The sequence below is a fragment of the Theropithecus gelada genome, chromosome 13 (assembly GCF_003255815.1).
Source record: "Theropithecus gelada isolate Dixy chromosome 13, Tgel_1.0, whole genome shotgun sequence".
Classification (NCBI taxonomy): domain Eukaryota; kingdom Metazoa; phylum Chordata; class Mammalia; order Primates; family Cercopithecidae; genus Theropithecus; species Theropithecus gelada.
The window spans coordinates 27426353-27451966 of record NC_037681.1 but is presented as its reverse complement, the minus strand read 5'-3'; the positions used below and the strand labels follow the sequence as shown (position 1 = coordinate 27451966).

The window sequence follows — 25614 nt, the reverse complement described above, 5'->3', positions numbered from 1 at the left end:
TGAGCAGTGGGGGGTGGGCGGAGCAAATGAGCAAAGCTTCATCTGTATTTACAGCTGCTCCCCATCGCTCACGTTACCGCCTGAGCCCCACCTCCTGTCAGATCAGCGGCAGCATTAGCTTCTCATAGGAGCACAAACCCTGTTGTGAACTGCTGATGCTAGGGATCTAGGTTGCATGTTTCTTTTATGAGAATCTAATGCCTGATGATCTGTCCCTGTCTCCCATCACCCCCAGATGGGACCATCTAGTTACAGGAAAGCAAGCTCAGGGCTCCCACTGATTCCACATGATGGTGAGTTATAGAATTGTTTCATCATATATTACAATGTAATCATGACATACATAAAGTGCACAATAAATGCAACGTGGTGAATCATCCCAAATCCGTCCCCCTGCCCAGTCTGTGGAAAAACTGCCTTCCACAAAGTGAGTCCCTGGTGCCAAAAAGTTTGGGGACCACTGACCTAGGAATTTTTCCACTCCTTCCTTGTTATCCATTCCTGTTACTCCCTTGCTTATCTCAGGGCCTCAAGAGAAAGCTCTTTGTTAAGTGCTAGGCAAGGATTACCTAAACATGGTCAGTAGATCATGACCAAGGCCATGAGTCCCATGCAAGCGATCTGAAGTCTGATGCTGAAGGCCCATCAGACAACGAATGTGCGCGTTGACACTAACTTTGGGCCAGGGCTTCCATCAGGATAACCCTATACCAGGAAAAACCCAGCAGGAAGCACATCTACTAGCTCTTTCTATCCAGGAGACCTTTGTCCTATAGGCAAGTCTGGAAACACTAAAGATACACACACACACACACACACACACACAGAGTCTCTCTCTGTCTGAGATCAAAGTTCTAGGTGAATCACCTCCTACCTGTGTCCGATGCCAGATCACAGATGCCCGGGAGTGGCCCAGCTTGTTCCGGCAGGGTCCCTTATCATAGTGTATCAGAAGGAAATCATCCTGTGAGGGGCAGAGACAGAGACAGCGTGAACGAGCGGTCCCTGCTCAGTTCGGTGTGTATCACGGCCATTGATATACTTCTTCTCCTATGCTCACGATAAGTGGAGACATGAGGGAGGTGACACAGGGAAGGGCACACACCCGGGAACACCTGGCCACAGCCACTGCAGGCCCAGGCTGCTCCTGCCCAGGGCCTCCTTTCATCACCCAGTAGCCCTGGACAGCACAGCTTCGGGCTCTAGAGGGAGCTTTGGAGCACACTTCAGGCCCAGCCCAAAGAAGGGCCTCCCCGGCACAGTGGCTGGCTTCTGAGCTTGTGGGAAAGAAGGGATCTCGTGGGAACACAGGGCTACTAAACACGCAGGTCACAGTTGCTCCAAAGAGCTCCTGCTGGCCCCGGCTGTGTGTAATTCCACCAGAGTCCCTCTGCCCTGGCAGCTTCCTGCTGCAGTGACAGGGCTATTCCCGGGATTGGATGATTTTCTTTGTTGCTGGCCCATCCCCCTCCGTCGGGCCAGGCTTCTCACCTAGAAAGTGCTTCCTCTCCACTCAGGCCACTCGATTTTCCTCATGATTCAAGATCCAGCCCGGGAAGCACTTTCTATCTGCATCTTCTCAGACCATCCTGAGTGGGCAGTGGCCCTCTGCACTCCGGGCACGCCTGCGGACGCCTCCCTCCAGGCGTCCTCCACCTCACCTCCATCTCCTGGAGCTGGGACCCTCACACAAGTTGCTCTCTCCGTGTTCCCCAGCTCAGCGCTTGGCACCCAGATCTCAACGACTACCCACTGGCATGAGGGGAACGGCATGTCTATACCCAGCCCTCTGCGCCTCCAGGACCGGGAGGCGCCGTTTTCAATCCTGATCAGTGAAGGAGATGGTGAGGCACATGGCACCAGGGAGGCGCAAGCCTGCTGATTCATTCAAGGAGGCTGTAAAATGACAGCTGCTTTTTCAGAAAAGAGCAAATAAACACAGGGCCCAGTGTGCCTCAGGGAACAGGAAGTCACTCTTCCAAAAAACAGGAGGAGCAGGACAGGGGTCACGGCCTTCTGCTCCTTTCAATCAACTCTGGTAAGATAGTTTGGGGGATGCATCCGGCCTTCCTCTCCTTGTGGGGAGGACACCAGCTTTGAGTTTGCTGATTTTTGGGGTCAAGCCTCCTGGTGTCTGAACGTACAGTGAATGGAGAGCCATCAAATCCTGGCTGTTACAGGTGCAGTAGCAGGAGGCTTTGGCTGGGGCCTGGGGTCCCAGCTACCACTGTCCGCCTCGCTTCTGTACCTAGACGCCTCATCTGTGAGAGGAAGGGCAGGAACAGGCAAACACAAAGTCACTCTGGCCACACCTTTCTCTTCCACGATGCTATTTCTGTCCACCTCCATCACTGTGAGCTTTCTCCTCCTTGAACTCTTAACCGAAATTTCCTTTGTGATGATGTTAATTCACACACCACTGAGATGAGCTCATTCTCCATTTGTACGCCTCCATTTTCCAGACTCTGCCTCGCGCCATGTCTGGCACTGTGGGCTCTTTAAACGGTTTTGAATTTAAACGTTTCTGAAACGCAACTTAAACATTTCTGAAACTCAAACCAAATCCTGTGTACTACCCAGTTGAGAAGTGGTTACTGACCTCTGCCAGCAGACACAGACAAGCCTGGCTGCACAGCCGAGTCACCTGGGCAGCTTTTGGAAGCTGAAGATGCTGACTCCAAGGTCTGAGGCAGGGCCCAGTCCTCAAGCTCCCTAAGTGATTCTGATCCATCCTATCCTTGGGAAGCGCAGGCCTCTGCGGGGGCCAGGCCTCTGATCTTGGTACACAGGGGCCGTCGTCTGGGCCTCACCTTATCTTTCCAGCATCTCTGGCCAGGCCACGTATGAGTTCACATCCTCCTTCATCGTGCCCAGGTCTTTGGTGGTAACCTGGCTCAGCACATTCTGTCCTCCCTGGTGAACAAACTCACTCAGCCTTCAAGTCCTCAGCTACCCCATGGCCCCGAGACCCAGTAACCTCCTGACTCCTCCTTGGGGCCGACAGGGACTTTATACCCTTAGCCATGCAGCCTCCTTCATAGCCTTGTGTCCGGATCATGCCTTACGGGGCTCCTCTGGGAGATGACGAGCTCCTCAAGGTCAAGAACTTCACCCCCCACCCCCATCCCCGCCCTCATCTCACCAGACCCACATGGGGTCCAACGGAGCAGAGTTGCTGACACACAGTCAGATTTCATGAACAAAATGAATGCTTATTTAAAAAGCACTTTTCTTATCCCCTGATAAAAGCACTCAAATATGGTTTCACAATATAGAAATGATTGACTTGTGATTTTTAATTTCCTGATGAAGCCCTGGGGCTTAGCAATCCCAGGAGCAGCAGGAACGGGGATGTATTTCTGTGGCAGGGAATACTTCCCTCCTATTGTTCAGAGAGAAGTTCCATTCACCTCCAGGGTGAGACAAAACAATGGTGCATGCTCCGGGAAGCTGCAGTCAGGGAGAGGGCTGGTGAAAGCGCAAATGCCCCAGAGCTTTAAATGCTAGCCCCTTCAGCTTTAAAACGTCCACTCGAACTCTGCCTTGACACAGCCCGATCTAACACAAAGATGTGGTTTTTAGAGTTTGAAAGATCAGGGCTGGTTCCCTTCCTTACTAGTTTGAGAAAGATAAACCTCTCTGGCCTTCCTCATTCCAACTCACTGAAATGCTGTGTGTGTTAAGGGAAGCAGGTATCCAGAGCAAATTGTATAATGCTGATCTGGAACAATCACCTCAATAAACATCAACGATCTACTGCCAAAAAATACATAAAAGAAAGAAACGGCACATGTCCCTTTCTGCAGTAAATAGCAAACATTGGGCCAGCACTGATCGCTGAGAAGCAGTGAGGATTCAAGGGGAGATGGGCTCGGCCAGGGGCAGATGAGGAGAGGGAAGCAGGGGAGGAGAGGGAGTAAGGACCATGATAGGGAGGAGGCGGTCTGAAATATTCATAACTCCTGGATGTCTGCATGTGCCAGAAAGCACGCTTGGGGGAAACAGGAGAGAAAAGCTCCGTGGAAAGCCCTCCTCCCTCCTCTGAGTGCTCTTGGCTGGCTTTAGGCAGTGCATTTCCATGCTTGTCCTAAATCACTGTTAATGTCTTCGGTAAAGGGCTCCAACAGCAGACTCCCCTTCCTTCACATCCGCTTCCTCTGGCCACAGGGCCATTTTTCTTCATGTACAAAGAAAACATAGGAAACTCTGCACGGTCATGAGGATGATGCCTCTGATGGAGGCAAAGCACAGCCTGGTTCCTCTCCATCCGCAAGAGGCGGAACCTGCTTTGGGTGGAGCTGGACAGGGAGGGCCTTCCTCAGCGACTAGAGCAGAGAAGACACACTCCTGTGCTGGAAGGAGAGAAACAGCAGCTTCCCTCCTCGTCCCTGTCACTCGGCCCAAGCAGCCGGAGGAAACCAAACTTCTGTCAGTCCCTTTCTAACGCAGCTCCTAAATGACCCGCAAGGGGCTCTGTGACAAGGGGCGGGAAATCTGACATTTCACTTTCTTCCTTCTTTAAGGAAAGTTACAAAGAATAATAAATTGTGGGCCAGATATTAGATATTATATCATAACTCAATGATCAGTTTTCAAAAAAAACGGGAATACAGTAAAATGCAAAAATAAATAAATAAATAAATAAGACCTTGAAGGCCCTAAAAAATTTGGTAAGGCTTCAGATGAGGACTTGAGCTAAAGAAAACTCATCTTGTCACGCGGATTCATTAAGCTTGCCTAGGAAGTAAAAATGAAGCCTCAGGATAGAAGATGGTGATATTTTACCCAGATTTGGTCAGCCACATCAGATTCTACTATTAATTTAGTAATTTAAAATTCATAAAGAGACAACAGGCCTTTCAAAGGAACAATTCCAAAAGCAGCAATCTAATTTTTTAAGGTAGCCTTTATATTACAGACCTGTTATCATATGTAGTAATATTCCATCTCAAAGAGACACTCATTTTCTTCTAGACAAATCTCTCAGCCTGTGCTTCATTCCACTTTGCCCATTGGTCTGAACCACTTCTCCTTCACCTTGGAAGCCAGAGGTAACCCATCTCAGCCACTGGGTGCCACGTTGAACGGCTCTGAGATAGCCCCATGGTATGAACGCTTGCCCAGAAACACTGGTAAGAAAGAACAGTCTCTGGACAGAAGAACTGCTAACATGGGAAGCATGGACTTGTTCTGACTGCCACACACTCCCATAACCCGCTTTATCTGAATGAGACCTGAATGGCTTAATACTATTATTGGATGGACTGGATACATTCATCCTTGCTGTGCAGAACAGACATAAATATATCCCTTCATGACACACGACTTCATTTGCTTGGACTGTCCTAGCTACAATGGTTTCAATAGATAAGTAGGTCTGCTATTTAATTATAGTTTTATTTATTTATTTTTATTTTTTGAGATGGAGTCTTGCTCTGTTGCCCAGGCTGGAGTGCAGTGGTGCAATCTCAGCTCACTGCAACCTGAGCCTCCCAGGTTCAAGCAATTCTTGTGCCTCAGTCTCCCATGTAGCTAGGACTACCAGTGCATGCCACCATTGTATTTTTAGTAGAAACAGGGTTTCACTATGTTGCCTAGGCTGGTCTCGAACTCCTGACCTCAGGTGATCTGACCACCTAGGCCTCCCAAAGTGCTGGGAATGCAGGCATGAGCCACCATGCCCTGCCTAATTATAGTTCCTTTAAAAGTATGCACCAATAAACTCTTCTAAACTAAAATCATAGCTTCATCATTTTGGCAAGATGCCCACGCCCTAATATGGGCAAGGAAGGATAATGAGAAGTGAAATAGCAGCAACCTGTGCATCAGGCCTCAAAGCTCCAGAAAAGCGTGGGCCTGGGAGGTTGTGCCTTCCTGTCAGGGACATGGCTCTTGCAGGCATACACAGAGTGGTGTGTCTGAGACACATTCAGGCAGAGCACATGTGGGAGAAGGCTGCCATATGAAGCTAGAACTCCCATTCTGCCAGAGAGCAAAGGGTTTGCATGTTTTCCTGCCCTGTAGATGACATGAGTGTCAATGAAGTCTTAAAACTGGCCCCAAGCCCAATAGCTCCCCAGCCCCTGCTTCTGTCTGTCCTCACTATCCTGAACACCAGGAAGAAACCCTGATCAAGAACCCAGGAGCCAAATCTGGTGTACCCTGATTTTGGATTTCCAGCCCCCAGAACCATGAGAAACAAACGTCTGTCATTTAACCTGCCTCATCTATGATATTATGTCAACAGCAGCCCAAACTGACAATGGCAGTCCCCGCTTAGACAAAATCTATGATCCTAAAACCCCTTTAAATCCCAGGCTGGATCCTGAACCTCCATGAAGTATTTAGGCCCCAGAACCATACGAGTCACAGAGGCTTTGGTCACCGTGGCGCTCATGAGTTAATGTTTTCCCAAACCCAGGAGAAACACCAAACAGTGTTCCTTCGCTGTTCCACAGGAGTAAGCACCAAGCTCTTTAGGAAATAGCTGGTCTAGTTTTCTCATTCCAAATCTAAACCTCAAAGCTAAATGCGCAAGGTGATATTGAAGGCCGTACTCACGTCCAGAGACTCCAGGCAGTACCAGCAGAAGGCGTGCTTGCAGTTCTTGCACATCATCTGGGCGCAGCCTTCGTCTCGCTCAATGTAGACCCTGCACTTGGGGCAGCGCTTGATGGGCGCATCATCCTCTTCCATTTTGAACGCAGCACTGTGGGAGAAACGTCGTGAGGACCCTGCACAGACAGATCCCACAGGAGACCCAGGAGCATCGGCTATGCTGGAAGCATCAGCTTCACTTCACAGACTGAGTTCTCTTGGTATTAGATTAAAAAAAAAAAACAAAAAACAAAAAACAAAGAACCGGAAACTCCAGAAAAAAAAAAATTAACCAAAAAACTTGAAAAAACCAAATTTAATTAAGAAAAAATAAAAAAAAAAAAAAAAAAAAAAAAAACCAGCAACATCAGCACGTATCTAAATTTAGAGATATTATGTATATAGACAAAAGAAAATACAGCAAAAGGCTTATTATAACGGAGGTATCTGAATAATCATGTTAAGGTCAAACAGTGTCTGCTTAGTCACAGAGCTGTCTACTTTCCAAAGGGTTGATATAAATTGTATGTACTTTGCTGTTAAAAGAAAAATAAATAAATGTTGCAAATGCACACACATAAACACACACCGTTCACTTGGATAGATCCACCTGGCTCTTTTTACAAAATTGTTTTCCTCAGAAGTTGGCTAGGTCTGCAGGGTTAGCACAAAGGGCTTTAAGCTGAGGTCAAGGTTGGCTCTGCTACAAACTAGCTGGGAAGCAACTCTCCAAGCCCTAGTTTTCTCATCAGTGTGACCGTGAGAAAAGATTCCGTGTGACAAGAGCACAGTGCAGGGCTGCAGCTTTTATGAAGTGCTTGATAAGGGGCAGTAGTAGTTCAAGGTTGCTAAGAAGGATAACACAGACATTAGGTATGACTCACCTCATGCTGTTAATTTTTAAAAGATGGGTAAGAACATTCATAAAAGCATCTGAAGGAATAAATGATAAACTGTTAAGAGAAGTGATCACTGATTATGGGGGTGCATTTGCTATACTGTTGAACTCGCTAAGTTAAACCAACATCAGCAGGAGAAAATGCATCCCTCCTTTGCAGTGAGTAGCTTTTTCAGAATTTAACACATTTGTGAGTATATATTCACTGAAGTTGAGCAAATTCTGGCATTCTGAGTGCATTCTGGCTGAAGGATCTCTCACAAGCTTCCTAGTCAATATGAGCATTAAATGTAGTTTCACCTTAGTATGAGCCGTCTGATGATTGGCAGTGAACAATCCTCCACTTGGGGTGCACATTCCAACTGAACGTGACTGTTTGGTCCATTAGTAGAAGGCAACAGGGTAAGAAATAATGAGAGAAGCAGTATGTCCTCCTAATTAGGAGCACAGAGTCTTGAGACAGACAGATCCTAGCTGTGCTATTTATGTCTTATGTGTCTCAGTTTCCTCGTCTGCAAAACAGATGAAAAAGGCTAAGAGCATCCATCTCTACAGGCTGTCGTGAGAATTACAGAGGTTGCACATGTTAAGCGCAGAAGCCAGCACATAAGTACCAGGCACTCAATAAACAGTAGTTATTATTAAGACCTGTTACTGAAAGATAACACAATGGTCACTAGCTCAAATGCTTCCAATTTAAAAGCAAACTGCAGACCAACCTGGCCACGCAGGATGTGATAAAGAATGAACTAAGGTTGCTGCAAGGAGCAAATGAGATAGCATATGTGCAAATGTTTCCAGAGGGATCCAGCACACAGCCAGCTCCGAGCAAACCGTAGCCCTGGCTTGCTTCTGAGAATGACTTTGATTTTGCAAAAAGCTGGAAGTCATGAGACACCGAATCTGGTGATCCAGCTTGGTTTTCAGGTTAGATAACACTGTTTTGGTTTGAAAGCCAGGCGTCACCTTAAAGCTAAGAAACCAGTTCTCTCATGTGACTCACAAGATGATTTTGAACGAAACGGCAGGAACACCATGTACAGTGTCTCCTGGGGAGACATTTCAAGATGAAAACAGTTAAAATATGCAAGTTCTGGTGTACTGTGCTATGCATAAAATTTTGCATGAGGTTTTCAAATATTTCCTAGTATCTGAGTTGGATTTAAAATTATTACTAATAACACTTACTGTAAACTCATTATAAATGCAGACAAGAGTTTTGACAGTTTAATCACAATCTACATGTGGCCCAGCATCTTGAAGGGGCGGGCAGGTGATGCTAAATGAGTGAAGTGGTCAAGGGGCTGGATAAAAACATGGGTGAGGAGAAGATTTAACCAAAAAAACACAAAACAAAACCCCTCCAATACAAAAACTAGCTGAGTGCCTTCTCACTTATAAATGGCAGCTGATAGGCAGCCTCAGTTCCAGGGGGACAAGAAGGAGCGTGAGGACTGTGGGGCTTTGGCCCAGGAGGTGCCCCAGGCAAGGGCCGCTGCTCTGCTGTGCTGGCTGCCAGCAGGGGGAGGCAGGCTCGGAGAGGCTCAGGATTCAGATTTCCCAGAGAAGCCAGAAATTCCAGTTTTTATGTGACATCTTCTGATTTTTAAATTTCCACAAAATGAGATTTCTGAATTTTGATTTAGATCGCCTTTGGAGAATAATTTAAATGAGACTAGAATGTCACAGATAAAGAAAACTAAGTCATCAGGCTCCAAACACTCACCAGCCTCCATCTAACGTTTTGAAGCCTCTAAGATGCCAAGTACAAGTGAAGTATAAGTACAAGTGGTTTGTGCTTGCAGCTGCCTGCCTGATGTAGGCTGCTCAGAAAGGCACAGGCCCTGTGCGTCAGGAGCTCAACCTGATGGCAGAATCGGCCCTGTCAATAGAAGAACTCCAATCCAATTATGTCCAGGGTTGTAACAATGCAGACAATCTCAGGGGGAACACAGAGGGTGGAGGCCCCAACCCTGTCCTGGGAACTGGGAAGCTTGATAAAGGGATGTGATCTCCACCTGAAGTGTGGCAGGAGCCCCCAGGGAAAGGAGGAGGGCGGAGCAGAGCGCTCCAGACACAGGAAGAGAGGTTCGCCCGGAAGGAGACCAGGGGTGTGTGGCAGGGACCCTGAGAGGGTCTGGGACTAGAACAGGGCACAGGGGTCACGTGGAAAGGAACGGGAGTTGCGGACAGTGGAATGGGAAGAGGGGCACACAGGGAGCAGCTGGTGAGCACACCCTGGGGAGGGTGGTGGGCAGAGTGGCAGCTCCTCTGTGAGGATCCTGGACTCAACAGGAACAGGGTCAAGTGTCTAGTGGAACCATGTGACCTTGCAGATTTTGTAGGACAAAAAACACCTGGATATGATCAACTTCCTATGCATCAACCTACGAAATGTCACGGTACAGAGCACAGCGCGGCAGCATCCTCCTGGGCAAACAGCCCGACTATGGCTGCAGGGGAGGCTGCCACCAGGGAGTGTCTTCCCATCCCCTTCCAGACAGTATTTATGACCGGGGCACCCTACTCCTGTTCTTGTTCCTGTACCCCCATTTCAGATCACCTTCAACACAGTGAAGTCTTGGAGAAACTTCAGGTACTGCAGGACTTGCAACCCTTAGAAGTCACAAACCATGCATGCATTTGTCATTCTAGCCGAGCCGTGTTAAGTGCGGTTCTCACACACCTTTCTATTTCCAGGGTCTCACACAGTGCCTGGTACACAGTTCTCAAAAATAAATAGACATACAAATAATGACAGGCTTGAGTGAGGCTCAAGAGGTACAGTGTGTGTTAGGGTTGACTGAGCCACAGCCACTTACACTGTAACAGCACTTTTAGGAAGAAACATGCCTGCCTGCTTCTCCTGGCCCACAGCCCACGCCTTTGTGGCAGAGTGTGTACAAAGGGTACCTGGTCTCCCCGGGAAGGAAGGTGATCGGCATGGTCTCTGGGCAGCCCTGGCCAGGGTGCCAGCTGGCTTTGCAGGTGGAACAGAATTCCATATGGCAGGCTTTGCACTGCACTGGCTGGGGGGTCTGCAGCCCCACGTCCTGGAGCTGACACACAGCCTGGCAGGTGGACGCTGGGCACCAAGTCCGACAGGGATCAAACAGCACCTCTGGTATAGGGAGACAAAATGGGCAAATCAAACTTAAGCCAGAGGGTCATGTGGGCTTCAGAGGAAGGAGCCCCTCAGTGCACGGACAGGAGGAACACGTCCAGGTAATACAGCCAGCATCACTAGCCCCAACCGAAGCACTGCCCAAGTCACCCTTCCACCTCCACCTCCCAACTTCTCCCTTCATGCAACAGACCTCCAGACACCCCAGGCATCCCTCAGGAATGCTGCTCCTGTCCCTGGAATGCCCGTGGAGCCCTGGGTCAGCCCTGCTTGCCTCCGGGACTCAGCTCACAGCTCAAAGGCCTCCACATTCTGGAAAGCTTGTCCCACCTGCCTGTCAGGTTTCCCTGAGCAACGCACATCGTGCTAGCTCATCTGCCTCCCGTAGGGGACAGCTTTCTGAAGCCGGGCCCCTGATGGCCCATGTTGGGCACACACCCAGCACCAGGAAAACGCTGTTAGAAGACGGAAAGGAAGAGGGAAGAAGATGGCTGGATTATTCTTCTAACCAAATAGTTCACCTGCCTAAGATGGCCTCCCCTTCTCAAATCTAAGCCATGAGTTAACTACGGAGTGAAACCAACCCTTCAAGGGCCAGATTTTCTCTCCAAATCACAGCGCACATTTCTAAGAGCCCAATCTTATGGAATTGGCCAAGAAGCTTATTTCTAAAAACAGGACACCTTGACACATCTATTTCTTCACATCCTTGTCCAAAAATTGCATTTCTTTAAATTATTGGCTGCCCTTTGTAAGGAGACTGGTTGTTCATTTCATCTTCCCTCTTGTCCGGCATGACGCCGAATTCTCGATGAGGGGCCACCCCAGGGAGAAGGAAGGCTCTGCCAGAAAGCTCTCCGAGGCCAGTGCAATGTGGGCTATTTCCAAAGGCGTTCTGGTGGGCCACTGGTTTCTAAGTTTTCAGCGAGGCTCTTCTTGGGAAGTCGTCATCTGTCGGGACAACTGAGTTTCAGAGATGACTTGAAAGGTGATGACAAGTCCTTGCAAATGTCCGGGCCCTGTGACTGGCAGCCGGGCAGCTCCCGCTCACCCGCATCACACATGGGATTCCTCTCACTGGAATCCACAATAGGCTGGCGCCACGCGTGGACCAGGACTTCACCTACACGCATTGCCACGGGACCAGCAGCAAATTAATGACAAATCACCAGCTGGGTGTCCTGACAGTGCACACGCATATGTACGTGTAAGGCTCTGTGTGTTTACATGTTCCCCCAATACACGGGGAAGCCAGATTCAGCGCTCTAGAAACCATCTTGTGTAGGGTCTAGCTTTGAACTAATCTAGTCATCTAATCCAGGGGCTGGCAAACTTCCTCTGTAGAGGGTCGGATAGTCATCATAGAAGTCGAGGACCAAGTTGTTTCTGGGTTTCTGTACTAACTACTGGGCTTTGCTGTTGCAGCACAAAAGCAGACACAGTGACCTGGAAATGAATGTTCTAGCAAAACTTGACAGCAGCAGGCCACTGGCCGGACTGGATCTGGCCCACTGGCCATGGCAGGCTGACCCTTGATCTCATCTGGCTGCTCCCTGCCTTTTTTTTAAAGCGTGAATTAATCAACAGCACAAAAACTGTCCGAATGTTAGGGGTGGTAGAAGATTAAGCAGAACTTGATAATAACGGGAACGCTGGAGGTCAGGAACAGGTGCTCTACTCTAATTATCTTCATTAGAATAATCTAAAATCCCCAGGGTGCTCCTCATAGTGAGTGAATGGACACAATTAGCTCTTCTCTTATCTGTTGATAGTTTCTGCATTTGCTTTTCTAAGAATGTTCCTAGCTGTCAGTTCTGACAAGTGGCTTTTTGAGAAAACGTAGTTGTTGTCTGTGGGTCACCTGTGTGGGGGCAGATGCCTGGGGCTCCCCTGAGCTGAGGGTCCACAGCAAAGCAAGGAGGGGCTGCACGTGCCGGCCTGGGGCACTGAGCGCCACACTGAGCAGTGAGGAGGAAACGCCAAAGGCTAAAGGCAGCTGGCCTGGGTCACGCTCCCATCCCGTACCTGCGATGCCTCCAACAACTCTCTGCCTGCTGTCTGTGCATGCTGTGGGGTAAGCCCAGCTTTGTCCCTGATGAGATAGGAGGCCCGTGTCTGCCCAGCCCTGCAGGAGGATGCAAGTGCTCCGTGCACTGAACAATACACTGCGCGCGAAGAGAAATCCTCGCTCACTCTTTGCTCTCCTCCCGGTATAGCTCTGGGGCTAGACCCAGAAGGGCAGTGCTGCCTGCTAGGGACCCTTCCCCTAGTAGGGTTGTCCCCACCCCTCCTGTGCAGTGAGGAGCTTCTGACATCAGCAAGAAGCAGATGTCCCAAAGCTGGGTCTCGGTATCTTCATGCACGTGATGGTCATGCACCGCCTCCTGCCCAGCCTACTGGCTCAAGAGTGGGAGACGCTATTATGCGCCCCCATCATGAAAGGCCCCCCAGGACAGCACGCAGGGGAGAACTGGCTAAGGTTTCCATGGGAACGATTTAAATCTTATTAGTTTTGTCCTCACAGAGCTGTCACTTGGCACTGCCTGTCCTTATACAGACAGATTCCTCATCAAAAAGGTCAGGGACAAATGGCTGCTCAGACTGCTGACTGCAAACGTGCTTCCTGTGCTGCCAGGGCACATCACACCCTGTGAACACGGCCCCAGGCTCAGGTGTAGATGTCTATTAACATTCTGCATTATCCTCCCCATTATCCTCCCCAACACGTACTACATACGTGTGTAGTGTATGAGACATATTTTCAAACAGAGCAAATAATATATTTTTTGCACACTAGAGGAAACTAATGTTAATTCTTATCTCCCAGAGGTGTATTCATCGCAGATTAATGAAGCGGGTCTCTAAGAACTCCCTGCTTAAAAATGCCTAAGACTTTTTAAAAAGGTGGCTTTCCTTTTAAAACAGTTTCCTTTCAGAAGCACATGACAGATGACAGTGCACCCAGCATCCCCTCTCATCCCTGCACTTACTACCCTGCCCAGCCGGGCTGGTGCCTGGCGTGGGGCTGGAATGCTGGGTTTGATCCTACTGTGAGATAGTAACATTTTCAGGTGTTGGCTCTAGTCGGGCCTGATTACAGGTGGAAAACCCGTTGTATTATTTAATCTCTCTGAGCTTTACTTTGTTTTAAAAAAACAAAACAAAACAATACATGGTGAGATTTGACGTCAGCATTCACTTGGCCAGGCACTGGGCTGGCAGTGGGACGTAGGCATGAGGACCCACAGTCCTGTCTCTGGGACGGCTGAGCCTCCAGACAGAGGAACGTGCGCAGGAACGCCCTTAGCACAGCACTGCTGGGTCTCAGAGGGGCACGGGCATCGAGTGTAGCATGGAGAGAGGGGTCCACACCCCCTCACTCAAGAATCTGTCCCTCCCCAGACTCTGGAGTGAGCCAGTTGTGAGGAGGTGCTCAGAATGAAAACCCAGCTTCCTGGCCCCCTTCCCTGGCTGCCTGCTTGCTCCGGAAGGGGAGACATGGACACTAAATCCAATGTCTCCTCTGTTATATCAGAGGAGACACTCTAAGACTAAATGCAGACAGTGTGCGCAATATGACCTAACCATAGAACTTTCTGGTAACTAAATGTTTTCAGAAAATCATTGAACTGTCTCAGTTTTCTTCCAGAGCATCCTCTACTTGACTAGATTTTAGAGGCACAGAGAAATCAAAATTTGCTTTCTGATCTTGTCTCCAAACTCTTTCAAGGTGCTGGCTATAATCCATAGCTATATTTTAGCTCTGACATTCTAACATTTTATCTAGACAGGTCTTTTATTGTATTAAGTCTGAATACCTAAAAAAATACTTTTAACATAATGTTAGTAAAATGTTTTAAAGTGAGAGGTTTGAGAGATTTTTTTTTTAACGGAAGCCAAGTTGGCTTCATGTTTATGCAAAAGGAAAAAAGATTTTTTGACTAAGCCAAAGTACTAAAGAAATAACAGTTAAAATTATTAGGTTGGAAAATGTACCCAGCTGCATTTTAAAATTAAATTCAATGTCATAGAAAGTTCATATTCTTGTAACGCAAACAACAGCCAGTTTCTGTCAAGATTCTCTCTGGAAAATATTCTCAGAAGAGCCTGAAAGTCTCAGAAATCCAAATTAATCCATTTTATTGCTCTACATACTGACTGTTGTACCAAATGACATTATATTAAAGCTATAAACTGCCCCAAAGCAAATGATATACGACACTTAAATAAACACACTCTTGAAAACAAATGGCAATGCCATGAAAAATCCTGTTTGAGTCTTTTTTAAGTAGGCTACATATTTTTTTTCTTTCTTATTTTTTTTTAAAGACAGGGTCTCGATACGTTGCCCAAGCTGGACTTGAACTCCTGAGTAGCTGAGACTGCAGGTACATGCCACTGGGCCCAGCTATATCTAGCATTTCTTTTACACAGCAAAAATATACAAACAGCAGGTCTCTGCATGCAGCTAAACTGGGAGTCTCTGGATATTGTCCTCTGGTCTCGTCTTCTCTGCCGTCCAGTCCCCATCTGGCCATGCTTTCACGTAAGCCCATCCTCCAGGGCTGTGTCTTAGTAGTGAGACCCTGTTCAGGTCAAGAACCCGAGAATCCGTGCAGGGAGAGGGAGAGCAGATGCCAGCAATCCAAACTCAGAATCCGTCTGCAGGGTCCTCACGATGATGTTCTGCATAAGGAGTGTCGCCTGCACACATCTGTCACTTGGCTCTTTAGTAGATGAGCCCGGGGCCCAGAAGAGATATGAAAACAAAGCCAAACAGAGTCCACAGACCCTTTACGGTTTCATTGTATGAGCCCGGAGTACTTCAGAGAGCAGAGCTAAAGACCTCTCCTGGACGTTCCACATGGCTTAATGCTTTGCAATATGATCCTGAGAATCATACTCTGCTCTGTGCGCACCTGCCACACTGCTCTCCCAGAGGACCCCTGGGTCTGCATCAGGCCTGCTCCAGCCAGGAGGGCTATGCAGGGCCCAGTGGAGAGCGCATGACGAAGGGTCATGGGATGTGGTCCCAAAGCACCCACTATATTTAGAAATCAGGGCAAGTCAGTTAGCCTCTCTGGGGATTCGTTTATTAGATAATGACAAATTAGCTTTGTAGAGTTGTTGTGTCACTTACTGGGATAAGGGACTTGATTATTCATTTAGCACCTACTATCTAGGCCTGTGTCCAGTGGTGAGTAAGTGCAGACAGGACAGCTACCATTGGACTGTTGTTAGGACGGGAGTTACTGTAATTTCTGCTATGCCTACCCTCATGACTTCCCTCTGTGACTTTGCATTTTTTAAATTCTGGGCCAGCCCAAGAGTTTAACCCTCAAACTCTTAGGCTTAAGCTGGCTGAAATCTAATACCTCATGAGAGCCATCATCTTTAAACCTCCCCCAGGAGCCTATAAATCCCTATAAACAAATTGTGTTCCATAAATTCTTCCTGCTACCAAATAGATCACTAGACAAGGTCTTCAAACTGTGAGCTGTTCAGAGAATCCAGAATGTCAGTTTAATTTCAGAAGTTTAGTTTACATCAACTTTTTAACTCCTATCAAATGCTGTATAACCATAGCTACCAAAAGAACTCCCCACAAAATTATCCACATTCATACATTACAGGAACCATAACTGGCAGACATATCAGGCACCTACCTCTTTCAAATTGTAGCTTTTTATATCTTTGCATAATTTCAGCTGCAACCATGCACTCAATCTAAGGGAAAAAAAATGCAAACAAGAAAGATAACAAGCTGAGGGCTACAATATAATGCAATGTACACCCAAACAAAACCCACGTTATTCTGACAAGTTCAGCTGTGCATGCTAGAGCACATCAAACAGCCCAGTCTGTTCAATTGCACATGCCTCGTTCTCCTGTAGGTGGCCCTGTTTAGGGCAGGCAGCATCTGGGCAGCTAATTGCGGTTTCTAATCCTTCTTTGATCAAGAGCTCAACATACTGTTTCAGGCACTGAAAGAAAAACAGAGAAGGGTCTATAAACATCTTTACCTCCTTAATGCTGAAGAAATCATGATGCATTAAAAAAAGGACCAAGAACATTGTTGCATTATAGTTTAATGTTTTCACTGTCTAGCCCATAGCAACCAACAAATTTGAGGTTTCGAGGTTTTATTCATTCAATAACTATTTATGGGGTACCCATTCTGTGCCAGGGACTGTATGCTCAATCACAAAGCTAAGGCTATGGGTTAGATCCCCACACAAAACCTCAGCAAACACAAGAGTCAAGAATTCTAAAAGCAAGAAGAAAGGCTGCAAGGGAGGCTGGGAGGTAATATTTCTCAAATGCCTATGAGGTGCAGCCACTGCATTAAATATTTTATCTCCCACTGTTTCACTGAAGCCTTAGAGCATTTTTACAAGAAAGGTATGACTGTTCCATTTTTCATATGTGAAAACTGAGTCAGCAAAGAAGGAAGTTGCCAACTTCCACAGATAGTACCCAGAGCCTCGATGTGAACCCAGGTTTGCTCAGACAACATGCTCACGTTCTCCCTGCTGAGAACCCAACTGTATTTGGCATTCCTCACTCAGGATGCCTCACTTACCTGGCAATTACTCACTATCTACCTTACCTACTTGGAGGCCCTGCTTAAAGCCTGAAGTTAAGTCAAACAAGAGGAAGTGAAGGAAACGAAGTAGAGTTAACATAAAAGATTCTGTGGTCTTCACTCCTGCTTTACAAAGTCTACTAGTCTTAGAAATCTAGTGTTCCCTGAAAAGCATATTATAAACAGCAATGAGAAGAAACAATATGGCCTTTGCCAGCTAGGCTCACTACCAAGAGAAACTAGATGTAGAGCTTATATAAGAACTCAAAGAGCATAGAAAATGATGTAAAATCCCACAATGGCATCCCCAAATCAACTTCAATCACAGTCCCAGTATAATTAAAGTTCATATTAGCAATAATATATAATATTACAATACCATTATTAAAATATAATAGCAATTAATCGAGAAAAATCCATACGCTATGTTTGCTGATACCTCCCCACAAAAATGTATAACCCATTTTATTACAAGAATGTATGATCATTACTAATGAATGGGTCTAAATGGAAATCCAACTGCAATTCCTTCTACCTCCATGTTTAGAACAAGTCTGTTAATCTCTCTCTACCATCCTTATTTTCCTGCTCTGCAATTTAGGGTGGTTTAACCTACCTCACAGTGGAGTTGTAAGAATCTCAGGCAAGGGAAAAAGTTTAGAAGAATACACAGAAAAGAGTATATGCTTGATATATAAAGAATAATTTGATCTAAACTGGTAATACTCCCCATCCTAGCAAAATAGAATATTTCATTCACTGAAGACTCCAGATTGCAATTTCTTTAAAAAATAAAAATCAAGGTCATCCTCAGAAAGAGCCACTTCCCAAAGCTTTTCTCAAGAGCTACAACTTCAAGTGCAAATTACAACGTTGGTGGCTCCACACTGAACCCTGTGTTCCAGCCTGTGTTCTTTTGATCTGCCTGGGCTCTGATGATTGCAGTGGCTCTGAACTGAGGTTTACACAGATAATCCACATTTTGCCAACCTAAGGTGTAGGAAGACAGTTCCCAGAGTAGTGAGTATGGACGAGCCCAGGCTTGGAGTTCTACGTGAGACTCCAGATGGCAGAATTTTCAGAGATGAATTCATTAAAACCAATGCAAAGGCTTTTCTCAGAACAAGGGAGAGGCAGAGGATGAGCAAGAGAGGAGTCACACCCAGCCTCCAGCAGGGCTGCAGCCTGGTCCTGGGTAGTATCCGCCGACATGTTAAGTGCCAGTGGCGCTGTGGACTACTAGAGTGGTGAACCATTGTAACAATGAGCTGGACAGTTGGCAGATCAGTGGAACTTTCTGTTTATGACTGGGTGCCACATGACAAGGGAGAAAGACTGTAGGCTTCAGAGCCAGACAGGCTCAACCAATCCGTGTCCCTCAAGTCAGAGTTTGGGCAACAGCTCCCTTGACAATAAAATCAGAATGCCCATCTCCCTGCACTTTTGTGACAGTAATCTATGAAAGCACCTGGCATAATTCCTGGTAGACAGCACCAGCTACGTAAATAGTGGCTGTTGTTTCTTTTTTGTCTACTTACGTGATATGTCTCTTACAGTTATAGGCATTTAAAAATCCCAAAACCTTGGCAACAAGATCATTATTTTACTTTCTATTATGAAGTTTGTCTAAATTGGGTCTCTGGAGGATACTGGAATGCCTTAAACCGATATACGATGCTGGAGACTCTCAGAATATTGTGCAGATCAGCATATAATGATAGAACGTGACTCTTCTAAGAAGCAAAATACAACAATTAAAACCGGCATGAAGCGTACACCCATATGCAACAAGTAGTGAGTCATGTCTGGGTTTCGAAGCTACCCAAGAGTGAACATTATGTGTCATCAGGATGCAGCTATCTGTGCAATTTGCAAAAGGATTATGTTCTGGGAATATCAATTTGTTCACTATATAAAGAGAGATGAGGTTCCAAGTGCCTGACCTTGCATCCATCAAAAACAAGCCCAGCTTTCTTCCAGATATAAAGTGGGTCATGACTCACAAGCTATGGTTTTCATTCTAATTGCAAAAAGATGTCTTGACATGAGCACAAAAATAGGTAAACAGAGAAACTTCTGTAAAATACACAGCCTGAAAGCAGACACTGACACATTTTCCTACGATTGCACTCATTATAGTAGTCAAATGCTTTCTAAGTCCTAGATTCTATGTGAATCGCATTACCTATGTTAGCTCATTAAACATGCACAAAAGTCATATGGTGTGTTACCACGCTCACACGACAGATGAGAAAACCAAGGCTCAGAGACGTTAACAACAGCTCAAGTAGAAGCACTAGGGCTCAAACCCACGTGTGGCTGGTTCCAAGGCTGGTGAGGTTTTACGTTTGTCTGTTTTAAATTTTTTGCATACTTACTCCTCAATTGAAAACTTTTAGATGAGCCAGTTTAGAGATCTAACATACAACACGAGGACTAACTTTAATACAATTGTATCGTATCAGGGATTATTGTTAAGTGAGAAGATTTTAGCTGCTCATCACCATAAAAAGCAGCTATGTGAGATGATGAATATGCTGGGCTGCTTCGCTATATGACCACTGTATTATCTATATGTATCCCATAATACTACGTTGTAAACCTCAAATACAAACAATAAAATTTATTTTTTTAAAAAAAGAACTCTTTCAAAAGCAATCATTCAATACGTATTTTCTGTTTACCTCATAAACTTTTTTTATAGACAAGGAATCGTACGTACTTTAAAGGGGCATAGTGTCAGTCAACCCCGAGAACATCTCCTTTATATGCTCATGCTGCTGCAAACACAATGATTCATTTGCAAGGCTGCAAATGCGATCAAGACCTACACAGCCCAGTGTGGAGGAAAGAGGCGTGCAGAGATCATCATCACAATGCACTGTGCTCCGTGCTCTCCTGGGGCCACTTCAAGGGGACAGGGAGGCTCCAACGGGCCAGTACATGGGTAGAGAGGAGGGGTCCTCCCTGGGGGGGATCAGGGAAGGCTTCCCAGAGATGAAAATTTGGCCAGAGGGTCAAAGGCATTGCAGGAAAAAAGGGATCAGCCACACAGAGGGAAGAAAGGGGGGTAAGCCACAGAATGTTCCAGGAATTTCATTTTCCACTTTGGTTTCCAACTCTTTGAAACCTGATGAGGAGACAGCACTGCTGATTTGCTAATATACCTCCGGTGCGTCACAAGTTTCCTGCCAAGGAGAAGCGGCCACGGAGAAATATCTGCCTCGCCTAAAACTACAGCAAGTCTGATCTTTGTCTGCTTTTTCACACGAAGGCCTGTTGGCTACTGATGACCCTACAAGCAGGAGAAAATGCCCAGAAACTGTGCTCAAAGGTGCTTATCTGGGATCCACGATTTATGAACACAAGCATTACATGCAGGCAGGTCCAAACTGAAGCAGCAAGAGTCCCACCAACAGTGGTTGGGAGCAAAGACCCTGGAATCACAAGGCTGCCTTGAAATTACAGCTCACCCACTGTGCAGACATGTGGGTCTAGCATGGACCTTCGTCTCCCAGTGCCTCCCCTTCCTAATACTGTGGGATAAGCTTGGCGGACAGAAGGACAATCACTCCACAGCTGCAGTGCCCCGGAGACAGTGGTGCTCTGGCATATTGCTCACACGCTCTGCAAGGCTTTCTCTCAGCCTTTCTAGAGCCATCAATAATCCATGGTCTGTTGATGTTTCTCCTCTAGTCGATGGTGAATTCTTTGAAAGCAAGATCTATTAATTATTTATCTTTCTATTCCCATACCTAACAGAGTGCTGGCAAACAGCAAGGGATGAATCAAAGCCATGCAGATACAGGGTGGATGGAAGGACACAGAGATGAGTAGAACACCCACAGAGTAGCCAGACACCTGGCAACACCTGGCTGTAGTTAAGCAGGCTGGAGGCATGACCCCCTGCACACCTTCCCTTCTGAGGACAGCCTCATGGGAATCCCCCTGGCAACGCTCACTGGGTGGCCCTGGGAACCTGGAGCGAACTGCCCAGCAAGCTGCACAGTACGTGTTCTGGCAAGGATCACTTTCCTCAAGGATATGGGAACGTGACTTCGCTCACAAGCTGAAGAGTTCAAATTATAAAGTTTGCTTTTATAAAGTTCTTGGGAAAAAAAAACAAAACAAAACAAAACCCAGACTTTACGCATAAAATGAATGCTCTCATCTACATGAGTTCTCGCTTCTGTCGAGCCTTTAGACCCGCCATCTCCCGTGCTCTCGCCACAGCCTTGGGTGGCGCGCAGGAGGCAGGCGCTCATGATCAGCTGCTTCAGGTCGCGATGGGCGTGCTGCTCCCCTGCGCTACCTTTCTCCCAAGGTATCTAAGACTAAGGCCCTTCAGCTGCAGAACAAGAAGATGATCCTGCTTTGCAGGGGGCATCCTTGCTGGAAGTGTGGATTTTGCCCTATATAAAGTAGGGCCCCGGCAAATACTAGTTCTTCTTACCCCTTCAGTATCCTCCACCTACTTAACCTCATTCTGCCCATGCACAATTTCCATCGTCAAAGAGTCTTCCAGCATGCATGCTGTGTGTGGGCCCCCTGTCACTCATGTGGAGGGTGAGTGCACACCTCATCTGCTGCGGTGTAGATAAGGCCAGGGGTAATGCCTCTGTGGTCCTGTGCAGCCCTCACAGGCCCTCACATGGTGGCTGGTGACTGCAAATGCTCAGTAAAGATGTGGATGGAATGATTTCATGTGAAATGCTCTCTTTCAAGAACTCCAGGTGGGAAGGTAGCAGTAGCAAGGCTGTCACTTATCTGGGATTCTCAAGTCCACTCAGCAGTTAGCACTGAGCACCTGCTTTTGTGGGAAGGCATGCAGGGACCCGGCGTGGAGGCCAGGAGGATGCCCAGAACCCTGGCTCCCTGGCCATCCAGAGGTCTCAGGAGCAAGGCACGGCCGCAGGGCTGGAGGCGGAGGCTGTTTATTCCATCTCCTTATACAGGGAAGAGACTGCCCCTTCCAGTGTTGAGTTTGTCCAAGAAAAACAGCAGTCAGGAGAAAGAGAAGCAGGCTCCACCAGAAGGGGTGTGCTCAGGAACAGCATCTGGCCCGGGGGGACAGGGAAGCACGGGTGTGGTGGGCCGGGAGGCAGCAGCAGTGCTGAGCGGAGTGCAGGGCTCACTCCTGCGGGCAGTGGAAATCGCACTGTGTCGGGAGGGGGCCTGTGTCATCCACGGCTGCCTGATAAGAACCCACTCGGGGCAGGGAGGCCAGTGCGACGGGTCAGGCCATCGGTTCTCAATCAGGCCACTGTGTCAGCAGGGCTTCGGGGAAGTGTTTGTGAGGGGACAGCTGGAGGCTAAAGGGACAGGGCACAACCTGTAGCTGGCCCTGCAGCTACACTACGGTCTACAAAAGCCACCAGAAGCTGGACGTTCTCGAGGAGGCTTGCACATGTGACCATGCACCCGCTGCCAAAAAGGAGGAAGGTCGCTCTTTGTTCTCACAGTTGCCGGTCCTGAGGTCTGGGTGGCAGCCAAAGAGGCAGTGATAGGATCTGAAGACTGAGCCCAGGGAGCCAGAGGCAGGGTGAGACTGGGGTGACAGCCAGGAAGATCTGGCTCTCTAGGGACGCCACTGGGCATATCCTCCCCCTCGTCAGCCACAAGGGGAAGACACTGACGTGGAGGCTGTGCTCTCCACTATCTCACAGGGACTAGTGAACTGTCCAGCTGCCTTCCCCTCGCCTCTGGAGGCAGTGCTGGGCTGGCGGAGAGGGAAGACCTCGGAGAGAACGCACGTTCCCTCCTTAGCAAGGAGGTCGCTCCCGCAGCCTCAGCTTCCAAACAAGTTGCAAGAGAAGCGGTGGTGTGGGCAGCGCGGCCCGTTTGTTCTATCTGTTGAATATGGAAACCCGGATTCACAGAGGAGCAAAAATGCGTATTTCACCCAGCCACGGCTTCCTCACGAAGACCTCCCAGTGGAACAGAACAGAGGCAGTGTGGTAGCAGGGTGTGCACACAAACAGCACCAACATGAGGCAGGAACAGGCAGAGACTCGACCTCTCTGTCCCTTCAACAAATATTTATGTACTCCGCACCAAGGCTGTGACAATGGGTGAAAGGCAAACCATGGCTTGGCAAGTGTACTATGTTGAGGGTGCTTCAAAGCTGAGGCAGGATGATCCCCGGGTCAGACTCCTACTGGAGCTGGAACGAGTGTGTCTGTGAAATCGAGTGTGTGGGCATTTAAGAAGACCTGCGCAGAAGGGGACACATGCACAGAGGGCTTGAGAGGCGAGTGTGAGACAACGTGAGTAGGCGTGCAACTGCTCAGAATGTGTAACAGCAGAGGGTTAAGTTGTAATCGTGTGACACTTTCTTAATTCAGCCTCTGTTGGGAAGATCTGAATTTTCCAGACAACTGAAGATCATTCCAGCCCATCGTGAAACCGGAAGTTTTATTTGTCTGCTCTTTACCGCTTGTCTAAGAAAGGGCTGGGGAGACTGATAGGGATCCTGCCAATATTGGGGCAGGGTTGAGGACGCTACCTGCTGTCGGTCCTAGACAGGCCTCCTGGAAGAAAGCACTCAGGAGGGTTTTGGGGTGAAGAGTCAAATCCACAAAATGGGGAGAGAAAGCAGATCCCAAGGATCCTTCGCAGGTAGGAAGAAGGGGCAGTGTTCTGAGAGGGAGGGAAGGCACTCTCTGACCTTAACTGGGGCAGGGTGTGCAAAGGCGTCCAGAGTGGCCCTTCATCCCTTGGCTCATTTTCTGAGCAAAGCCAATAACAGGAATCAGCATTTTCTCAAGGACCCTTAATAAACACCAAATGTCTAGTGCAGAGACAGTCTGCTTCATGGTATAGGCCCATGCTTGTCACCAGGACCTGTGTTTTGAGAAGGGACACCCACCTCCTCAATGTCAGACGGTGGAAGAGGGTAAGGAGTCCCACTTACATTAGTGTCTATTTCAGAGAATATTGTTGGACTGGCAGGCCACGGACAGGGAAGCGAGGATGGGAGGCTTTCAGGATGTGGCCATGGAGAGAGGACAGGGGCTGCCAGCCTGGTCCCAGTGAGGGAAGGAGGCAGTGAAGGGGCTGGGGGACGGGGTACCAGGACCCACCTGTGAAGACCAGCAAGGGTTGGGGTAGCGGGGCCATAACTCTCCTCTGAGGCCAGTACAGGCATCGGAGGCAGGAGTCACAGGGCCCTTACCCTCTCCTGCCCTCTGACACTGAGGAGGCGGGTGTCCCTTCCCAAAACACAGGTCCTGGTGACACGCGTGTCAGTGTCCTGGGAGCATTTTGCAGCACAGGCTGCGATCTTCTGGCTTGCCACTTATCCTGTGTCATCAAGTTACAAAGTGTCATTTCTTGTTAATCATGTAGAGAATTGCTCATCCTCCAAATTTTAGTTTTTCATACTCTTGATTAGGAAAAACAAACATCAAGTTAGAAAAAGTTATAACTACAGCATCCCTGGGCTCTGAGTGAAGTCCTCTGCCAAGATTAATGTGCAGGAACTCTGACAGCTCCAGACCCTCATCAAGCTGTTCTGCCTCATGGAGGTTCTGGGTAACAGAGATTGTTGGGATCTGGGCTTTAGACTGGGACAGAACATAGCTGTCATGATTTCAGGGGCAACACTAGGAAAAAATGCTTTTCATGAAAGGAAAGATGCCACCGAGAAAACCACTTTGTATGTGTGTATAAATCAGGGTCTGTGAAATTCTCTAACAGCACTTCAGTTCATCAATACCGCAAGTTTAAAAAAAAAAAAAAAAAGAGTGGCAGATATGCAAGGAGCAGGTGCACCTGAGTCAGGCTTTCCAGCAAGCACCTCACCCCAGGACAGGGGTGCAAAGGAAGACCATCCCCCAAATCAGCTTAATTTCTAGGTGAGGAAATGCCACTTATTTCCCAATAAGTTACCTAATCAGAAGCTTAGGGTTTACATGTAGCTTTTCTGCAGTATACCAGGTGAATGACCTTGCAAATACATAGGAAAAAAAGGAAACAATATTGTATTATTTATCACCAGGCACGCTACTGCTCAATCCTTTATACACATTATTCCATTTAATTTATTCATGAGGTCGATCACATTTTCGAGATGAATAAACCAAGGCTTACAGAAGTTAGGAAGCCTGCTGCAAATCACACAGTTAGCAGGTAGCAGAGGCAGAACAGAGATCTGAACCTATATTCCATTGCAATGTTCAACCGCACAACTCAGCCAACCATCTGGTCCCAACTTTTTATTTAAACAACTAAGAGTCGTTTTTATTATAGTTATGCATTGCGTGGGAAAGACTCTGTCTACTAAATGTTACATTTTGTTGGTTTGTTTGTTTTTGAGACAGGGTCTTGCTCTGCTGCCCAGGCTGGAGTGCAGTGGTGTAATCATGGCTCACTGTGGCCTCGACCTCCTGGGCTTGAGCAATCTTTCTG

The 25614-nt window shown here is 47.5% G+C and overlaps 1 protein-coding gene across 4 annotated transcripts in view; it reads right to left on the bottom strand.

Moving 5' to 3' along the window:
- Nucleotides 1-25614, bottom strand: part of RNF144A (ring finger protein 144A) — a 162925-nt gene that overhangs the window by 54543 nt on the left and 82768 nt on the right. For all 4 annotated transcript variants that reach the window (XM_025354700.1, XM_025354702.1, XM_025354704.1 and 1 more), the window contains 5 exons: nucleotides 16499-16603; nucleotides 16286-16346; nucleotides 10409-10616; nucleotides 6562-6709; nucleotides 875-964 (listed from right to left, as the gene is read on the bottom strand). In XM_025354700.1, the coding sequence (XP_025210485.1) occupies nucleotides 875-964; nucleotides 6562-6709; nucleotides 10409-10616; nucleotides 16286-16346; nucleotides 16499-16603 (612 nt within the window). The remainder of the gene's footprint in view (nucleotides 1-874; nucleotides 965-6561; nucleotides 6710-10408; nucleotides 10617-16285; nucleotides 16347-16498; nucleotides 16604-25614) is intronic.